This window comes from Cnephaeus nilssonii (assembly GCF_951640355.1).
Source record: "Cnephaeus nilssonii genome assembly, chromosome: 14".
Lineage (NCBI taxonomy): Eukaryota > Metazoa > Chordata > Mammalia > Chiroptera > Vespertilionidae > Cnephaeus > Cnephaeus nilssonii.
In genome coordinates, this window is record NC_137085.1 from 16,903,609 (window position 1) to 16,920,400 (window position 16,792).

Here is a 16,792-nt window from a genome sequence, read left to right on the forward strand (position 1 = left end):
AGTGGGAAAGAGGGAAGGATTGTGGGCGCGCCCCGAGGTGTGACCCGTAGAGCGTCCGAGAAATGTACGCGGAGGCCGAGGTTCTGCGAGGACCGGCTCTGGCTCAGGGCCGTCTGGGGCGTGCAGCCCGCGTGGCTTAGCGGAAGTCTTGGCGGGCGCCGAGGCTCCGGGAAGGGGCAGAGCAGGCTCGAAAGGAGGTAGGTGCGTCGAGTCGCACGGCTTCGGGCTGAACTCCGGAGCGAATCGAGGGCTTCCGGGGGGCCGTTCCTCGTGGCTCTGCTCGCGGCTTTACGTGGTCCTGGATCCGGGGACCACGTTGCCATGGAAACCCTTGCCCCAGACGGGTGAGTGTTGCCCTGGACCTGCCGCAGGCGAGCCTTTCTTTGGTGTCTGGAGTCCTCTCCCAGGGGCTCCCTTGGAGCTGGTGAAATTGGGCAGCGGCGAGAGATGAAGCTCGAAGAGCCCTCTGGCGCCAAAGTAAAATTCTAAAAACCCGGTGGAGGAGCCACGGCCTACTTTCGTTGTCTTCAGTCCTCAGGTTCAGGTCTTTGTCCTCAGGTTCAGGGTGAGATGATGGGTGTGAGGCGTCAGGTACATGCAAACAACTCCGCATGGCCCTGCGTCCGGCTGGGTGCTGGGGCATCAGAGGTGAAAAAGACAAGGTTTTTTGCCTCTTGTCGAGGGTGGAGATGCTCAGAATGTTGGGTGTTTCCCGCCCCTCTCCACAAGGACAGTTACTGTAACAATGGCTGTTATTTATTGAGAGTTTACTGAATGACAAGTTATATCCCAGGAACGTAGTCTGCATTACGTCACTCAGTCCATACCATAACAGAGTGCCGATCTGGAAATTAAGATCTAGTGAAAGATGAAGCTAATTGTTGAAGATAAGCAGTGGATGGTATTAGAACACCCTGCACTCTGCCCTTTTCTCTTACCGCACACTTTTACCCATTACTCTGTACTGCCCCCTAGTGGCAAGCTTTTCAATTTTCAGAAGAGAGAAGAGTGCAAAGAAATGTTTTTATTTAAAAAAAAAATATTTTTTTATTGATTTCAGAGAGGAAGGGAGAGGGAGAGAGAGAGAGAAACATCAATGATGAGAGGGAATCATGGATCAGCTGCCTCCTGCACAACCCACACTGGGGATTGAGGCAGCAACCGGGGCATGTGCCCTGATTGGGAATCAAAGCAAGACCTCAACCTCTGAGCCACGCTGGTGGGGCCAATGTTTTCCTTTTAAGCATTTCTCCCCAGAGCTTAGGCTCCCTCTACCCTTTATCTACATTGGAATCAAGATAGTATCAGACTTAGTATCAGACGTGCTAGTATTTACGTTGATACTAGAGGCCCGATGCAGGAAATTCGTGCAAGGGTGGGCCTTCCTCCCCTCTGGCTGCCCCCATCTGCCTTGGCCTGGCGCTGCCTGGGTCCGCTGCCACCCCCTGGATTGATTGCCCCACTGGCTGGTGGCCTGGGCCTCCCTCTGCGGGGCAATCATGGGGCGATGGCGGGGCTCCCTGGCCAGTCGCATCACACCTGCCTTGGCTGGCCTGGCGCCAGTGCGTGTCATAGCATGGTCGTCCAGAAGGTTGTTCTGCTGTACAGTCATTCAGTCGGTTTGCATATTATGCTTTTATTATTATAGAAGATTATCACCTGTACCCCAATTTTCATGAGGGAGAAGGAAACATTTTTTTTTTTTTGTATACTTCACAGCCATTAGCTACATACTAGATACATGCAATAACAATTTATAAATAAAGGAGCTTTCCTGTACTCATTCTCATTTAATCCTCACCATGTAGCCTCTGTGTAATTTTTATGGGAGGCTTACCAAACTTAACAGCGTTGACTTCATCTGTAAAATAGTGATAATTTTGCTATCATCACAGGGATTTTGTGTTAAATTAAAAATGTAAGGAATGAGAATGGAAAAGTATAGCACAATGCTCAAGGAAAAATCATTTCACTTTATTTGGATCTCTGGTTTATTCAACAAAACATTGAATATTACTGCCTGATTATTCAATAAAACATTGAAAACATTACTGCCTGATTATTATAGATACACCCTATTGGATGCTGTGGAAAATATAAAGATGATGCCATTAATAGATTTTAAACTCAGTGGGGAGTTTTATTTTTTTCTCCAAAAAATGTTTTTTTTTTGTTAGCATAAGCACTACCTTGGGTTTCAGACTGGAGTGTTCTCTTGAGCCCCTTGGGTCCTTGTTCTCTATGCCTAGAATGCCCTTAATCCTCGTTCTTTGCCTGCCCTTCCCAAGTTAACTAAGACATCATCTCCTCCAGGAAGTCCTCCATGTCACTGTCAACCCTACACTTAACCCGGAGTGGATTGGGCCTATGTGATGCCATTGCATTATCCTCATCAACATTCTTAGTACACTATGCAGTTTTCTGTTTACGTGTTTGTTTTCTCCACAGACTGTGACTGTGCCTTTCAACTACAGCTGGAAGTGTTTGTTTAATGAATGACCTATCTATTTAGGATCTGTTTAGACCCTGAGGATAACTCTCTGAATCGGTGAGTTAGAGGGAGATTTAGGAAACTGATTTTAGTATTCAGGAGTGATCACAGACCTCTCACAATTCTCATGTAGAGTTGATCAAATTTAATGACTTGTGTATTCTCCCACTGACACTGCTGAATTAAGATGTGGTATTTGAATGTTATTCTGTTAGCTAGAAAATGCCTTTGAATGTAACTGGAGCATGAGATTAAAGTGACCGTTGCCTAGAATTCTTATATAGGCAGCTTGCTATTTTAAGTTCCTGAAGAGTGTTTTGGAATTATAGAGTTGTGGATCTCTATCTTATAATAAAAATGTGTGTTAAAAAAAAAATGTGTGTTGAGACAGCATGGAGAGAGCTGGAGAATATTATACTAAGTGAAATAAGTCAGTCAGAGAAAGACAGGTATCACTGATTTCACTCCTATGTGGAATCTAATGAACAAAATAAACTGATGAATAAAATAGATCCAGAGACATAAAAGCATGGAACAGACTGTCGAATCTCAGAAGGCTGGGGTGGGTAGGAAGAGATCAACCAAAGAACTTCTGTGCAAATATGCATAACCCATGGACACAGCCAATAGGATGATGAAGGCCTGGGGTGGGAGGTGGGGGTGGGCTAGAAGGAGTCAATGGGGGAAAAAGGAGACATGTGATACTTTCAACAATAAAGATTTAAAAAAATAAACAGAAAAATGTATGTTCAGACACCTAGAGACTTAGAAGTGTGTGAATCCAAATGAGTCTTTTGCATTGCCATTCAGTTTAGTGTGCATGCTTACAAATTGATCTTTTATTCCCAGCTGAAATTTATCCCCTCCAGTTTTTCCTCCTCTCTGCCATTTTTAACAGCTAATAGTTAACTGGGTCTGGCCCTTAGTGTTGACTTCAGGATGTTGAGACGAAAACCAACCCGCCTAGAGCTGAAGCTTGATGACATTGAAGAGTTTGAAAGCATTCGGAAGGACTTGGAGGCAAGTGTACAACTTTCAAACCCTTAGGAATATTATTAGAAACAGTAACTCTGACTTTTGAACTCCAGACTCTCAGATCAACAGCTTATTTGTATGCTTTTACAGGCACCTCCAATCCATTGTAATAGTTTCCTGTGGCTGCTGTAACAAATTGCTACAAACTTGGTGGTTTAAGACAACAGAAATTTACTTTGTCACAGTTCTATAGGCTGGAAATCTGAAATCCGTCTCCACCAAAATCAATGTTTCAGCAAGACCGTGTTCTCTCCAGAGGCTTTAGGGGGGAGAATCTGTTCCTGACTCTTCCAGCTTCTGGTGTCACTGGCATTGCTTGACTTGTGGCTGCATCATTCAGATCTCTGATTCTGTGATCACACTGCCTTCTCCTGTTCTGTCTGTGAAATCTTCCTTTGCCCTCTTATAAGGATACTTGTGATAGCATTTAGGGCCTATTCAGATAATCTAGGATAATGCCCTCATCTCAAGATCCTTAATTTAATTATATTTACAGAGATCCTTTTTCCATGTAAGACAACATTTATAGATTCCTGGGATTAGGACCTGATAGCTTTAGGGTTCATTAGCCCATTATACTTAACATGTTAAAACAAAAAAAAACCTCAAGTCTTCCTCAAGCTAGTTTCACTTCAGTGTTCCGAATCTCAGTACCTATGTATTTGCTCAAGCCAGAACCCTAGGAGTCACTCTTGAGTTCTCCCTTTTCCCCATCCTTTATATACAATTTGTCTGTAAACCCTTTGGTTCTACCTCCAGAATATTTCTAGAACCTACCTATACCTTTTTATCTCCACTGTTATAACCCTACTCCAAGTAACCATCTCTCTGTGTACAGTTTCAGTAGCATCCTAAGTGGTTTTTCTAATTTTATTTTTTGTCTCTTAATCCATTCTCCATCAGGTAGCTAGAATGATTTTTAAAAATGTTAAGATCATGTCATTCCCTGCTTAAAACTCTTCAATAGTTTGCTACACTGAAAATGAAATCTCAATTCTTTATGGCCTATAAGATTTTATATGTTCTAGCCTCTCTCAGGTTTCACTTCCTGCAACTTGTTCCTTTGCCCTCTGTACCCCAGTCACACGGGCTTTCTTACATTTCCTTGAACATGCACAACTGTTTATCAGTCATGGCCTTTGCACATGTTATTTCCCTCTGCCCCAGTGCACCCCCTTTCTTCATGTCTCTGTTTAAATGTCACTTCCTCCGTCTGCGAGGCCTCTTCTGACCTTGGCCAACTTAGGTGTGTCCTTCCTAGCTATGCTGGCTCCATCTCATTCGGGTCTCTCAAAGCACTTTATTCTTTGATTTCGTAGCATTTATTATAATTTACAATGATTTGTTTGTTGTAAAACCATTTGCATTAGGAACCTTGATTGTAGAAATCATGTCTATCTTTTTCACTGTTGAGGTCCCAGGATCTAGTACATAGTTGGAGCCCAATATGTATTTTTTAAATATGTTTTTCTTGATTTTTAGAGCTAGAAGAAGGGAGTGGGATAGAGAGAGAGAAACATCGATGAGAGAGAAACATCAATGAGAGAGAAACATTGATAGCTTGTCTCCTGCATGTCCGCTATTGGGATCAAGCCGGCAACCTTGGGCATGTGCCCTGCCTAGGAATTGAACCCATACTAGCTGGGCTCAGTATGTATTTTTAAGTGTAGCCTTACCCCACGGTATTAGATGTGCATTAATAAGACTTAAATTCTTCAGTGGCCTTCAGAATAAAGTCCAGACTCCTTAGGATGGCATACAATGCCCTTGCTCATCCCTCCACTTTATCTTTCACTGCTGAGTTATCTTTAACTTTACTCTTAGTGCCTACGCACACTCTGAAGTGCCCTTTACCTTTCTTTGCAGAGCTAACTCACTTTTTAAAAAAAAATCTTTACTTTTTAAAAAAAGTTTATATTTATTTATTTCAGAGAAAAAGGGAGAGGGAGAGAGAGATAGAAACATCAGTGATGAGAGAGAATCATCGATCGACTGCCTCCTGCACATCCCCTACTGGGGATCGAGCCTGCAACCCAGGCATGTGTCCCGACTAGGAATCGAACAGTGACCTGGTTCATAGGTCAACACGCAACCACTGAGCCATGCCAGCTGGGCTTCTACTCATCCTTTGACTCAGCTTCTTTACTACCTACCCCAGCAGGGTTAGGTTCAACCTCTTCCTCCTGTGCTGACCTCTCTCTTACTAGTAGGTACTACCACTGTCATAATGATCTGTTTTTCTGTTTCCCTCCACTAGGCCATATGCTCCTTGAAGGCAGGAATGAGTATATTCTTCTCTGCATCTGTCCCCTGCAATACCAGGCCCAAAGAGGTGCTCAATATAAGTGTATTTTCATTTGCTATTCCAGTAGATATTTTGTACTATATGGAAGAGGACATTATATCTTATACACGTCCATGAATGTAGTGGCTTTACTATGTATTGTATATGCTTCTTTTTTTTTAACACTTAAAATTTTATTTCTGGGTATTAGATTACATTAAGGAATTATTGGTAATTGTGTTAGGGGAGATAATCCTATGTAATAAAAGGCTAATATGCAAATCGACCAAATGGCAGAAAGACCAGTTGCTGTAATGTGTACTGACCATCAGAGGGCAGATGCTCAACACAGGAGCTGCCCCCTGGTGGTCAGTGTGCTCCTACAGGGGGAGCGCCGCTCAGCCAGAAGCTGGGCTCATGACTGGCAAGCACAGCGGCAGTGGTGGGAGCCTCTCCCGTCCCTGCGGCAGCACTAAGGATGTCCGACTGCCAGCTTAGGCCCGCTCCCCAAAGGGAGCGAGTCTAAGCCGTCAGTTGGACATCCCCTGAGGGATCCTAGATTGCGAGAGGGTACAGGCTGGGCTGAGGGACCCCTCCCAAGTGCACGATTTCGTGCATCGAGCCTCTAGTGGTATGATAGTTAGGCTGATCGTTGGCCTGTTATCAGATACTTCCTCTGACTTTGCCCTTCTTTGATCTGTATCACAGGGGGCTCAGCTCCCAGCCTGTATCTGTCTTATTAAGACAGATAACTTGGATTTCTTTTCCCTCTTCCTCATCCCAGAGACTTTAGTTTCTCTAAGCCATAAAGTGCTAGCATACTGAACTTTGATTCTGCAGAGTCAGCTCACTATTGAGTTAGTCTTTTTACTAAAGGCAGTATCCAGAGGGTTTTACCTGTTCTAGAGCAACTTAGGTGTGAAGGATAGTTTTGCTCTTTTAGAACTGTGGTCAAAAAGTTATTTGGGGAGAACTTTCTAATGTTTCTTATTGATAGGGCAGACAAACTAGAGAGTAACTCAGAGAAATCATTATATTTATCTATACAGGGTGGGGCAAAAGTAGGTTTACAGTTGTTCATATGGAAAATAATTAGTAAATAAATAAATAAATAAATAATACAATAATTAGTAAATAAATAAGTAGGTTTACAGTTGTATCACATACAACTGTAAACCTACTTTTGCCCCACCCTCTGTGTGTGTGTGTGTGTGTGTGTGTGTGTGTGTGTGTACATGTTCATCAGTAAGTGGTGAGGTATGGAAGTAATTTTAGTGATTAGACTAGTTGAGCTATTCTAGTAAGGAAGTCTAGATAAAACATGTTCATTCTCTCAAAGAAAGTCATCATCTATTTTTTAAAAAATATATGTTATTGATTTTTTACAGAGAGGAAGGGAGAGAGAGAGAGAGAGAGAGAGAGAAACATCGATGAGAGAGAAACATCAATCAGCTGCCTCCTGCACACTTACTGGGGATGTGCCCACAACCAAGGTACATGCCCCTAATCAGAATTGAACCTGGGACCCTTGAGTCCTCAGGCCGACGCTCTATCCACTGAGCCAAACCGGTTAGGGCATCATCATCTATTATCTTTAGTTACATAGTGGTAGTTATGGGATCTCTTTTTTAAAATGGTCAATCTGAGACATTGATTTTGTGAATTCTGCAGTCACTTATGATTTAAGAGCTAAGCCTTTTCTCTGAAAACAAAATGAAACCCCAAGCCTTTTGATAAGACAGCACAAAACCTATTTCTGTGTTATATATTTTTAAAAATATTGATTTCAGAGAGGAAGGGAGAGAGAGAAACATCAGTGATGAGAGTGAATCATTGATTGGCTGCCTCCTGCACACCCCAACCTGGGCATGTGCCCTGACCGGGAATCAATCCGTGACCTCCTTGTTCATAGGTCGATGCTCAACCACTGAGCCACGCTGGCCAGGCTTTATGTTACATTTAATCTCATGATGTCAGTCAAGCTGTTAATTTCTGGTGGTTATTGTTTTAATAGTCACTTTATTTTTCCATCAATTATCTATCTATATAAAAGCCTAATATGCAAAGTGTCCCCTCCGGAGTTCAACCGACCGGGGAGTTCAACTGATAAGGAGTTTGACTGATCGGGAGTTTGATCGCTCGCTATGACGTGTGCTGACCACCAGGGGGCGATGTGGAATGAAGGAAGGACCCAGGAAGGGAGGCCCTGGCTGGCAGCCGGAGACCTTACCTGTGCATGAATTTCATGCACTAAGCCTCTAGTCTTGAATAATACACTTAACTGAAATACCTCTCTCTCCCCCTTTTCTGACAGCTCTTGCTTATCTTTCTAATTGCAGCTTCCTGCTCTGAACCTTCACTCCTCACACCTCACCTCTTCTTTGTGTCTTTGGCAGTGTGGCTTTCCTCTGTGATAGCTTAGATCACCCTATGTTGTAATTGTCTGTTTCCTTAGAGTGTGACCTTCTGGATATGGGTTATATCTTTATCATCATGTGGTAGTCCTCGCTTATCTGCAGGGGAATATGTTCCAAGACACTCCCCCCTCCCCCCCGGATGCCTGAAACTGGGGATAGTACTGAACCCTATGTATACTAGGGGATAGTACTGAACCCTATGTATATCATTAGTCTTTATGTTTTTTCCAATACATAAAGACTAATGATAAAGTTTAATTTATAAATTAGGCACATTTAGAGATTAACAACATACTATAGTAAAAATTATGTGTAGTTTCTCTCAAAATATCTTATTGTACTTAACGATGATAATGTGACATGATACAATGACTATGTGATGAAATGAAGTGAGGTGACTGACAGGTAATGTGACATAGCGTTAGACCACAGTAATGGTGACTTGAACACATGCACAGAGATGCTGTAACAGTCATTCTGATAATTGAGGCTGCTTCTAAGTGACTAAAAGGTGGGTAGTGTATACAGGCTGGAGATGCTGGACAAAGGGATAATTCATGTTCCAGATCGGCATGCAGTTTAAAACTTATGAATTACTAATTTCTGAAATTTCCCATTTAATGTTTTTGGACCTTGGTCAATCACGGGTAACTGAAACCTCTGAAAGCAAAACCATAGGTAAAGGGGGACTGCTATACCCCTTATATTCCTAACCATCCAAACCTAGGATTTCAGTTTATTGTTCTATAGAGCCTAACCCTCTCCTTTACCCTATGCCAAGTAAATTGTGGGTGCTAAATATTTGCTAATGGAAAGAATGTTGCCTTAATCCTAAAACTTTTATACTTTCAGACCCGTAAGAAACAAAAGGAAGATGTGGATGTTGTAGGAGGCAGTGATGGAGAAGGTGCCATAGGGCTCAACAGTGACCCAAAGAGCCGGGAACAGATGATTAATGATCGAATTGGTTATAAACCCCAAGCCAAGCCCAACAATCGCTCATCTCAGTTTGGAAGTTTTGAATTTTAGAGGTGGATTTTTTTGCTTGCCAGAGCCCTGGAATGGTGTAAAATGATGGCAGAAGTACAAACACAGTTCAGGGAATTGAGTGCTTGTAGTCAAGCAGAATGTTTTACCTCCTGCAGAGGGAAATACTTCTGCATGAGATTACTGATGCTTAACTTTCACTCAAAGCTGAAATCCAAACTCTGGTTTGTCTCTGGAGAATTTGACTTGATAAAACTTGTCTGATTTTCAATTTTAAAAATAAATATATTTTTGGAAAAGTATGAGACATCTTTAATGAGTATAATAATACTATTAGCACCCAGACTTTAAAAGGTAATTGCTGTAGAGGTGACGTCTTTCTTCCCATCTTTATGAAAAGACCCTGTGCACAGAACACTTCATTTCATCCTTATAACTGACTTTAATCCTTATAACTCATTTATTCAGCAAATATTTGAGTGCCCACTATGTGCCAGCCACCATTCTAGGCACTTAGTAACATCAGTGAACAAAAGCAACAGAGATCCCTACCCTTGTGGAGATTAGATTTTAGTGATTATGTGTAATTTTGCTCTCCTATTCTGAACTTGTTCCTCTGGACCCCCCAAACTCCTTGGAGGCTTAGTGGAAACTTTTCCTTTTCGGTAATTAAAGCACACTTAGTAAATTGAGTTCTCTGCATGCAGTTTTCCTTTGAATCAGGCCTCACACATCCTGAGCATAGGAACAGAGCAGGCATTGAGTATTCCATCCCCTGGGGTTTCACATGAAGCCTGGGTGGTCAGCTGGTGGGGAGGAGGGAAAGGAGAGTTTAATCAAAGCAGACCTCATGAGGGCTTTCCAAACTACTGTGTGTAGAGTTTTGCTTTTCTGCTCATAAGGAGTAAATTTTGTTCCACTTATTTTATCATATAGCAAGGGATTCAGGGAACCAAGTTGGCCATGGATTTATCATTGTTGATTGAAGCCGAGTGGTGGGTGCAGAGGGATTCATAACATGATTTTTTTTCTATTTTTGTATATGTTTGGGAAAATTCTCTAAAAGATTAAAAATCATGGATTGTGGAGTGAAAAGTGCCTTGAGCTGAAATTCTGGCACAGTCACTTTCTTGCTGTGTTATCTGGAGCCAATGATTTAAATTTTGTGAGCCTTTGTCTTACCAATATGATGGAGATTATATCAAAAAGGACTACTGTGGAATGGAATGAAACAGTGGAATGAGCTTAGCACCATGACTGGTCCATAACAAGTACTGGATAAATAACAACTATCATTGTTGCTATTATTACTTTTATCTTTTTAGTTTTGTGAGTTCCTTACAGCAGATACTGTAACTTATTGAGCAGTGTATTCATTCATTCGTTCAATTTCAAGCTCATCTGACAAAAAATATTGACTGAGCTCCTCCAAGGTGCCAGGCATTTTCTAGAAACTAGTGATAGAGCAGTGAGCAAAGTAGACAAAAAAGAAAATCCCTGCTCTTATGGAGATTATATTTGGATGGGAGTTAACAGGAAATAAACAGTAATTATATATATACTTACTATGGCATATATATATATATATATATATATATATATATATATATATATATGCCTATAATGTGTTGGGGCTTTATACATATTGCTCCTAATTCAAACAAATATTATTACTGCCTTTTTATAACTGAGAAAACTAAGGCTTAGGGATTATTACAATAACTAGCTGAAGGTCACATTTCTAGAAAGTGGTAGAGCCAGGATCCAAACCCAGGTACACTTGACTCCACAAAATCCATGCTCCTCATATTGTACTATGGAAAAGACTGGAAGTGGTGCCGAATGGCAGAGTGGCCATCTGGGCTCCAGTAGGAAGGGCACATAACACCAAGATTCTCGCATTACCAAAGGGTAGGCACGGCCAAAGCTCATCTCAAGGCTCAGCAGTGAAGTTCCTAGAGGCCCAACTCAGAGCCTCTTGCCTGACACCATAAATATAGGGAGGAGATTCTGATAGGACAAGTTAGCTTTTAAATTTAGGAATTCTTGGTATACTGAGATATTTGCAGCTTCAGGAAGCTCGTCTCCTGTGCAAAAGTACATGTAGCTGCGTCATGGACTAGCTTGTCATTTTGAGTAGAGTAGGAGGAGAATGATATGACAACAAAGGGACCATGCCACCTAAAACTGACATCTTAAAAACTGACGGTCATGGCCAAGACACTGCGTGCACAATAAAGAGACCACGTATTCTGATATCACTTTGGGTAAAAAAAAAAAAACACGCATAGGATCACAAAATCAAAATATTTATTTTTTTTGTACACGACACTGTTAAAACATTCCTACTGTAGCAATACTGCTCTCCAGGAGCTTACAATCTAAAACAGTCAACATTAACTGTGGACCCAGTGATTAAGGCATTACATCAAATGCAGACTTTGTATCTTTAGATGTATCTTCTGAAAGAAGCAGCTGGAAAGGGCAGGATCAAAATTAAATGACATGAAAGTGTACCTCCTGCTCCCTCCCCTTCCAGCTAACCCTTTATGGCTAGAACTCAAGACCAGTGCCCCACAGCCTGAAAGGGAATTCCAGACTATCCTACCATAGAAGTAGTGAAGAAACCTTAATCTCTACTTCCCTGATGGACACGGAGTTTGTGGGCATTGAGGAGCTGAGTGTTCCTCCAGCATAGACTGGAGAGCACAACTAAGATTCTATAATTGCAGATGGCACCAGGTAGCCCTTTACCCAACTTTATAGAAATTCCAGTGGACAACTGCTCAAAACATGCTTAAGGTCTCTACCAAGTGTTACAACTTCTGGTTGGTATCTATATCTATTGCATAGGCAATGTTCTACATCAGGAAGGCAAGGGAGAATTGATAAATTAGAAATATGGGATGAAAGATGTTATCTTCTAGTTATGAAAGAAAAAGGAAATGGAGAGCAACATAGATGCCAAAGAAATAGGGATACAGGCTTCTAAAAGATTTGAACAGGGAAGGCGGAAAAGAGTAATCTGGATCCAAAAGGAACAAAAAAGCCAGGCACTAAGATTTCAAATGAACAGAGATATAGAAATGAAAGTCAACAAGATCATTATATTATCACAATCAAGAGCTCAAGAAAGAAGGAATTTAAACTTTATTATTATTTTTCTCCTTCATTAGCTTCTTGCTTTGGCAACCTAGTCTAAGAATTGCTGGAATTCAGGTTTTTCAGAAGACTCTATCTTGAATATCTGAAGACCTATCCCAGTTTCAAATTCATAGCACTGTGTCTTAACTGGTCTTGATTTCTTTTTTACCTTAATTATAAGGTCCTGTTCCTAAAAGGTTACTTTATAGCAGCTCGTGCCAAGATTTCTAGAGAGCACCAGGGTCACTACTAAACATTCTTATTTTATTTTTCGAAATTTTGTTATTCCTTGGCTTCTGAGACAATCACAGGCTACTTACTCCTTAATGTTGGACTCTGTCAGTACCAGTCATTCACTCTGCTCATGCTAAGTATCAGCACTACAAGGGGTTGGAATGAGAGAAAAGCACAAAACTCTAAGCATTGGTTCTTAGGTTTTAATCTCGATCCAGTAGGCTCATAACCCTCTCTTGGTTCAAAGTTGTGGAAGTACACATTCCTCGCTCCACTATTTAACTGTACCCACAGAGAAACTACAAACTTTACAACCACAACCAACTGGATAGCTGTGTCCTCTCTTTTGCCCTGAGGCACAGGTGGAGTCTAGCACCAAGGAGGGCAGGATTTAACAGACCAGCATAGAAGAGTCACTTTATAGAGGTAGTTTGGACTAGGAACAAAGCTGCAGCGTAGACTAACAACTGAAAATCCAATGTGGTTCTTCATGAGAAGAGATTTTGGCCTCCTGTCATCTAATTAAGCCCCCAAGAGTAACAAAGATGGTCATGTAGAGGATGAGGATCTGCCTGGTGTGGGCATGGATGTTGGGGGGTAAGGAATATCTGGCCATCAGCAGACCACACCCTAAGCCTTTCCAAAGACTAGACTTTTGGGCTAGACTTTTGTCCTTGTGGCCTATGACTGGCTAATTTGCATTTCAGATCAAAGGTCTTTCTCAACTTTCAAGCTATTTCCAAGATCTTTACAAATAAGGACTAGTGATTTCATAATGCTGATAAAGTTACTCTGGCTATAGCCCTTCCCGCATGTGTGCTTGCGCACACATACACACAGAGCTGAATAAATGTTTGTGGAATGATTAAGTATCGATCAGCAGCATTTAGTACATGAGTGAAGCCCAGACATACCACCTGCCAATCAGTAATTCAAATAACCATGCTCACCCCACCAGGTTTAAAGCAGAGATTCTCAAAGTATGGTCCCCTGACCATCTGCAGGAGCATCACCTGGGAACTTGTTTTGGCTCTAGGTTGAGGCCCAGCAACTAGTGTTTTTAGCAAGCCCTTGAGGTGATTCTAATACCTGCTAAAGTTTGAAAACCACTGGTTTAGAGGCAGATACATAAAAAATAATGGGAGATAACAATTCAAACTTTTTGCTTCTTTCAGTTGTGACAAACCAAGGTACCAAGTCAAAGTAAAATGTCAACGGCTTTATTTTAAAATACTTATGTCTATTTTCTCAACTTGATTGTCATATCTTTTTTTTTTTGATTGGCAAGTTCATTCTAATCAAAATGTTAAGTGGGAACACCATAGATGAGTCAGCCACCCCAAAATGCACACTTCTGTAAGCTCTAGACTTATAGTCTCAAACCACCTTCTGTGCACTACTAAGGTTTTGGTGCAACACATCACACCTAGGGAAAGGCACAACGTATTTCCCACTCATTGAGTCCAAAGACTAGAACTTATTTTTTAGTGTTAAGTTTGGATTCTGGGTTTTGTTGGGCAAGAATTTCCCTCAGCTGCCATGAATCCTAGCTGAAGTCAATCCTTTTCCACCACTGACCCAGGAAAACCCCACCAAATTCAGATTGTCTGTTAAAACTAAAAACTAAAAAGAAAGCAGGTGATCAAGTCACTGAAGAGACAGCTACCTGGATTAGACAAGAACATATATCTTGGATCTAAGATAATGGAGAAGACATCTCATGGGTGGTTTCACCTTAAGAGAAACGGGAATCTCAGCGCAGGAAGAACAGTCAGGGGTTACTATTTTAGCTCAGAGACTGTAAGCTAAACCTCTGTTGAGAAGGTGTGTGTGTAAGGAGTTAAGGAGCAAGAAGGGGAGATTCGAGTAGGAATAATGTCTTCCAGTCTTGAACTGCTTCCCACTGCAATCGATAAGGCCACACAATGGAGTTTGACGTTAATGGCAATGCTCTGTGATGTCCACTACCACTGCCTTCTTCCAGCTGAAGAGAAAGTATCCTGTGCCGGCCCCTGCTGCTACAGCGATGCAGAGGTACCCATTGTAGGTCATGAAGATGAGCATGAGGAAGTAGCTGATGACCACCTGGATGATATGCAGCACTGTTTGCAGGAGGTGAGGAAAGCTCAGCATCTGCTGCCTGGAGAGTAAGAAAGGAAACAACAATCAAAGACCCCTGGGAGTGTTGAGGCAGCTCTGCACATCAGGAGAAGGGGGGAGCATTTGTCATGAAAGCTTGAACTGGACTCCCTCATAGCCACCCTGGCGGCTCATGGATACTTTTGTGTATGTATGTTGTTTACTAATCCCTGGAAATGAAATACAATAGGGTGGTCAGGTTTATAAGCAATAGCTAGTTATGGTGACATGTCAATAGGAGGAACTCTCTGTGAAAGTTCAGGAGAGGAAGGAGGCCTAATACTCCTGACTTACCTCCACCTTGGATCCTAAAAGAGAAGCCTAAATCCTCTCATGCTTATTTGCCTGAATATTTTCAGGCCTTCCACCTTTGCAAAGTTCACTTTCTAAAAAAGTGGAAATAGAATTGAGGTGTGGGAGGTACAGTAGAAAGTATTAATTAGGGATCAAGAGACCTGTCTATTTATCCCCTCTGTCATTTACTATTTCTGTCACCTTATGTAAGTCACAACCTGTTTGGTCTCAATAAGCTCACCAGTACAGTGGATATTAATAATACTGTGTTTATTTGAGAGCAGGATATTGGTCTGTAGGACTGCTTGAACTCCAATTTAGTTTTCAGACCTACATTTCTATTAAGACTGAATCTCAAAAACCATTTGTTAATATGTGGGGAAAACCAATAGTTATCACAAATACTTTCTTAGATGGAATACAGACATTTGTATAGTCATAAACAAACTGAGACTAAAGCTGGGTAGGTACAATTTTTCAGAGAAAGGAATCAGTTAGACTCTGCCATTCTTCTATACCCTGACCTGAATTTCTTGTTTATTATTATTTACGCAAATATTTTACAATATGGATTCCTTACCTTTTTCCAAAGTGATCAATACTTAAAATTTAGAACAAATGTTCATGTTTGCAGAAGGGTTCCTATCATTCCTCCTTTGGCCTGCTCATGACCCACAGCCAAAAGCCAAAAGCCTCCAAAGACAGTTTTGATCAAGGTCATACAGAATCACTAACTCAAGAAGGGGCTGTTGCAAATAAAATAGTTGCTTTGCTATTTAGCTAACCCAGCTCTCCAGAACTTCTATCTGGATCTGTTCAATCTTCTTACCCAACAGTTTTGTGTGTTTCCATAAGAATGGTCCCATTTGGTCCTGGAACAGGCATGGAATTGTAGCGAATGCTGACTTGTGACTTGCGTAGCAGGCCCTCCCGGGCTATCTTGAGTCCTTCATAGAACATTGCTAGTAAAAACACTCCCACAAAAGCTCCAGCCATTTCTAAGCAGGGAAAGAAAAGATGGTGGTACTGTCAAACATTGCAAAATCATTAGCTGGCATGCTATCCAAGCTAGAAAGACAACATAGAAAAGATGCTACTCTTAATTCTGAATACATTATGCAAAAGGGAATATAATAACTTATTTGTAAGTGCTGACTCTATTTCTTGAATAGGTATTTCAATTCTAAATCTTTCACACTGGGAAGCATTGGTAATGCTAAGAATGTATTCAAACTTCTGATTTTACACACTACCTGAATTAAATAATCCCCTTCTTCCCAGAACAAATTGATTTTGTGGCTCCAAAGATATAACTGCACCTAAAGCAGTTCAACTAACTAGTCAGCTTGTGCAATTTGAACTTAAGGCACACCAACTCAACATTATAGACACAAAGAAGGTGGTGATTAGTTATCCCAAATCTAGGACTGACACTAAGATGGGCCATGCCAAGAATCAGAAATGACGTAGAGCACAGTTTGGTACACTAGAAAGAACACTGGACTAGGCAGGGCTAGAAGGTCTGGGTCCCTGTTTTAGCTCTGACATACTAATTCTGTGATTTAGGGCTAAGCATTTCACTATCTGAAGCTTGACTTATCTGTAAAATAGCAGCAATGTAGTAGCTCAATAGCTTTTAACCTAGAGTTACTTTGGCATCCACAATATGTATGTGTGTGTGTGTGTGTGTGTGATCTCTGAACACATAATAATCTGGCCACTCAGTGTACATCCTATATAATAAAAGGCTAATATGCAAATTTTCCT

At 41.4% G+C, this 16,792-nt stretch overlaps 2 protein-coding genes across 3 annotated transcripts in view; one reads left to right on the forward strand and one right to left on the reverse strand.

Annotated features, from left to right (window-relative positions):
- The first annotated feature begins 17 nt into the window (after positions 1–17).
- CDC26 (cell division cycle 26) lies at positions 18–9,814 on the forward strand. Of its 2 annotated transcripts, none has more exons than XM_079790895.1 (4): positions 18–197; positions 2,449–2,548; positions 3,418–3,511; positions 9,080–9,814. In XM_079790895.1, the coding sequence occupies exons 2-4, from the start codon at positions 2,496–2,498 to the stop codon at positions 9,254–9,256; spliced, it is 324 nt and encodes a 107-aa protein (XP_079647021.1). In that variant the 5' UTR covers positions 18–197; positions 2,449–2,495; the 3' UTR covers positions 9,257–9,814. The 2 variants fall into 2 exon arrangements, with proteins under 2 accessions (XP_079647021.1, XP_079647022.1); XM_079790896.1 differs by having other exon boundaries at positions 3,390–3,511; positions 9,080–9,812.
- A 1,688-nt stretch (positions 9,815–11,502) lies between these two features.
- The window catches only part of SLC31A1 (solute carrier family 31 member 1), a 33,428-nt gene continuing 28,138 nt past the window's right edge, over positions 11,503–16,792 (reverse strand). Inside the window, exons 4-5 of the mRNA XM_079791083.1 lie at positions 15,855–16,023; positions 11,503–14,732 (exon numbers count right to left, since the gene is read on the reverse strand). Of these exons, the coding sequence (XP_079647209.1) occupies positions 14,531–14,732; positions 15,855–16,023 (371 nt within the window). The 3' untranslated portion in view covers positions 11,503–14,530. The remainder of the gene's footprint in view (positions 14,733–15,854; positions 16,024–16,792) is intronic.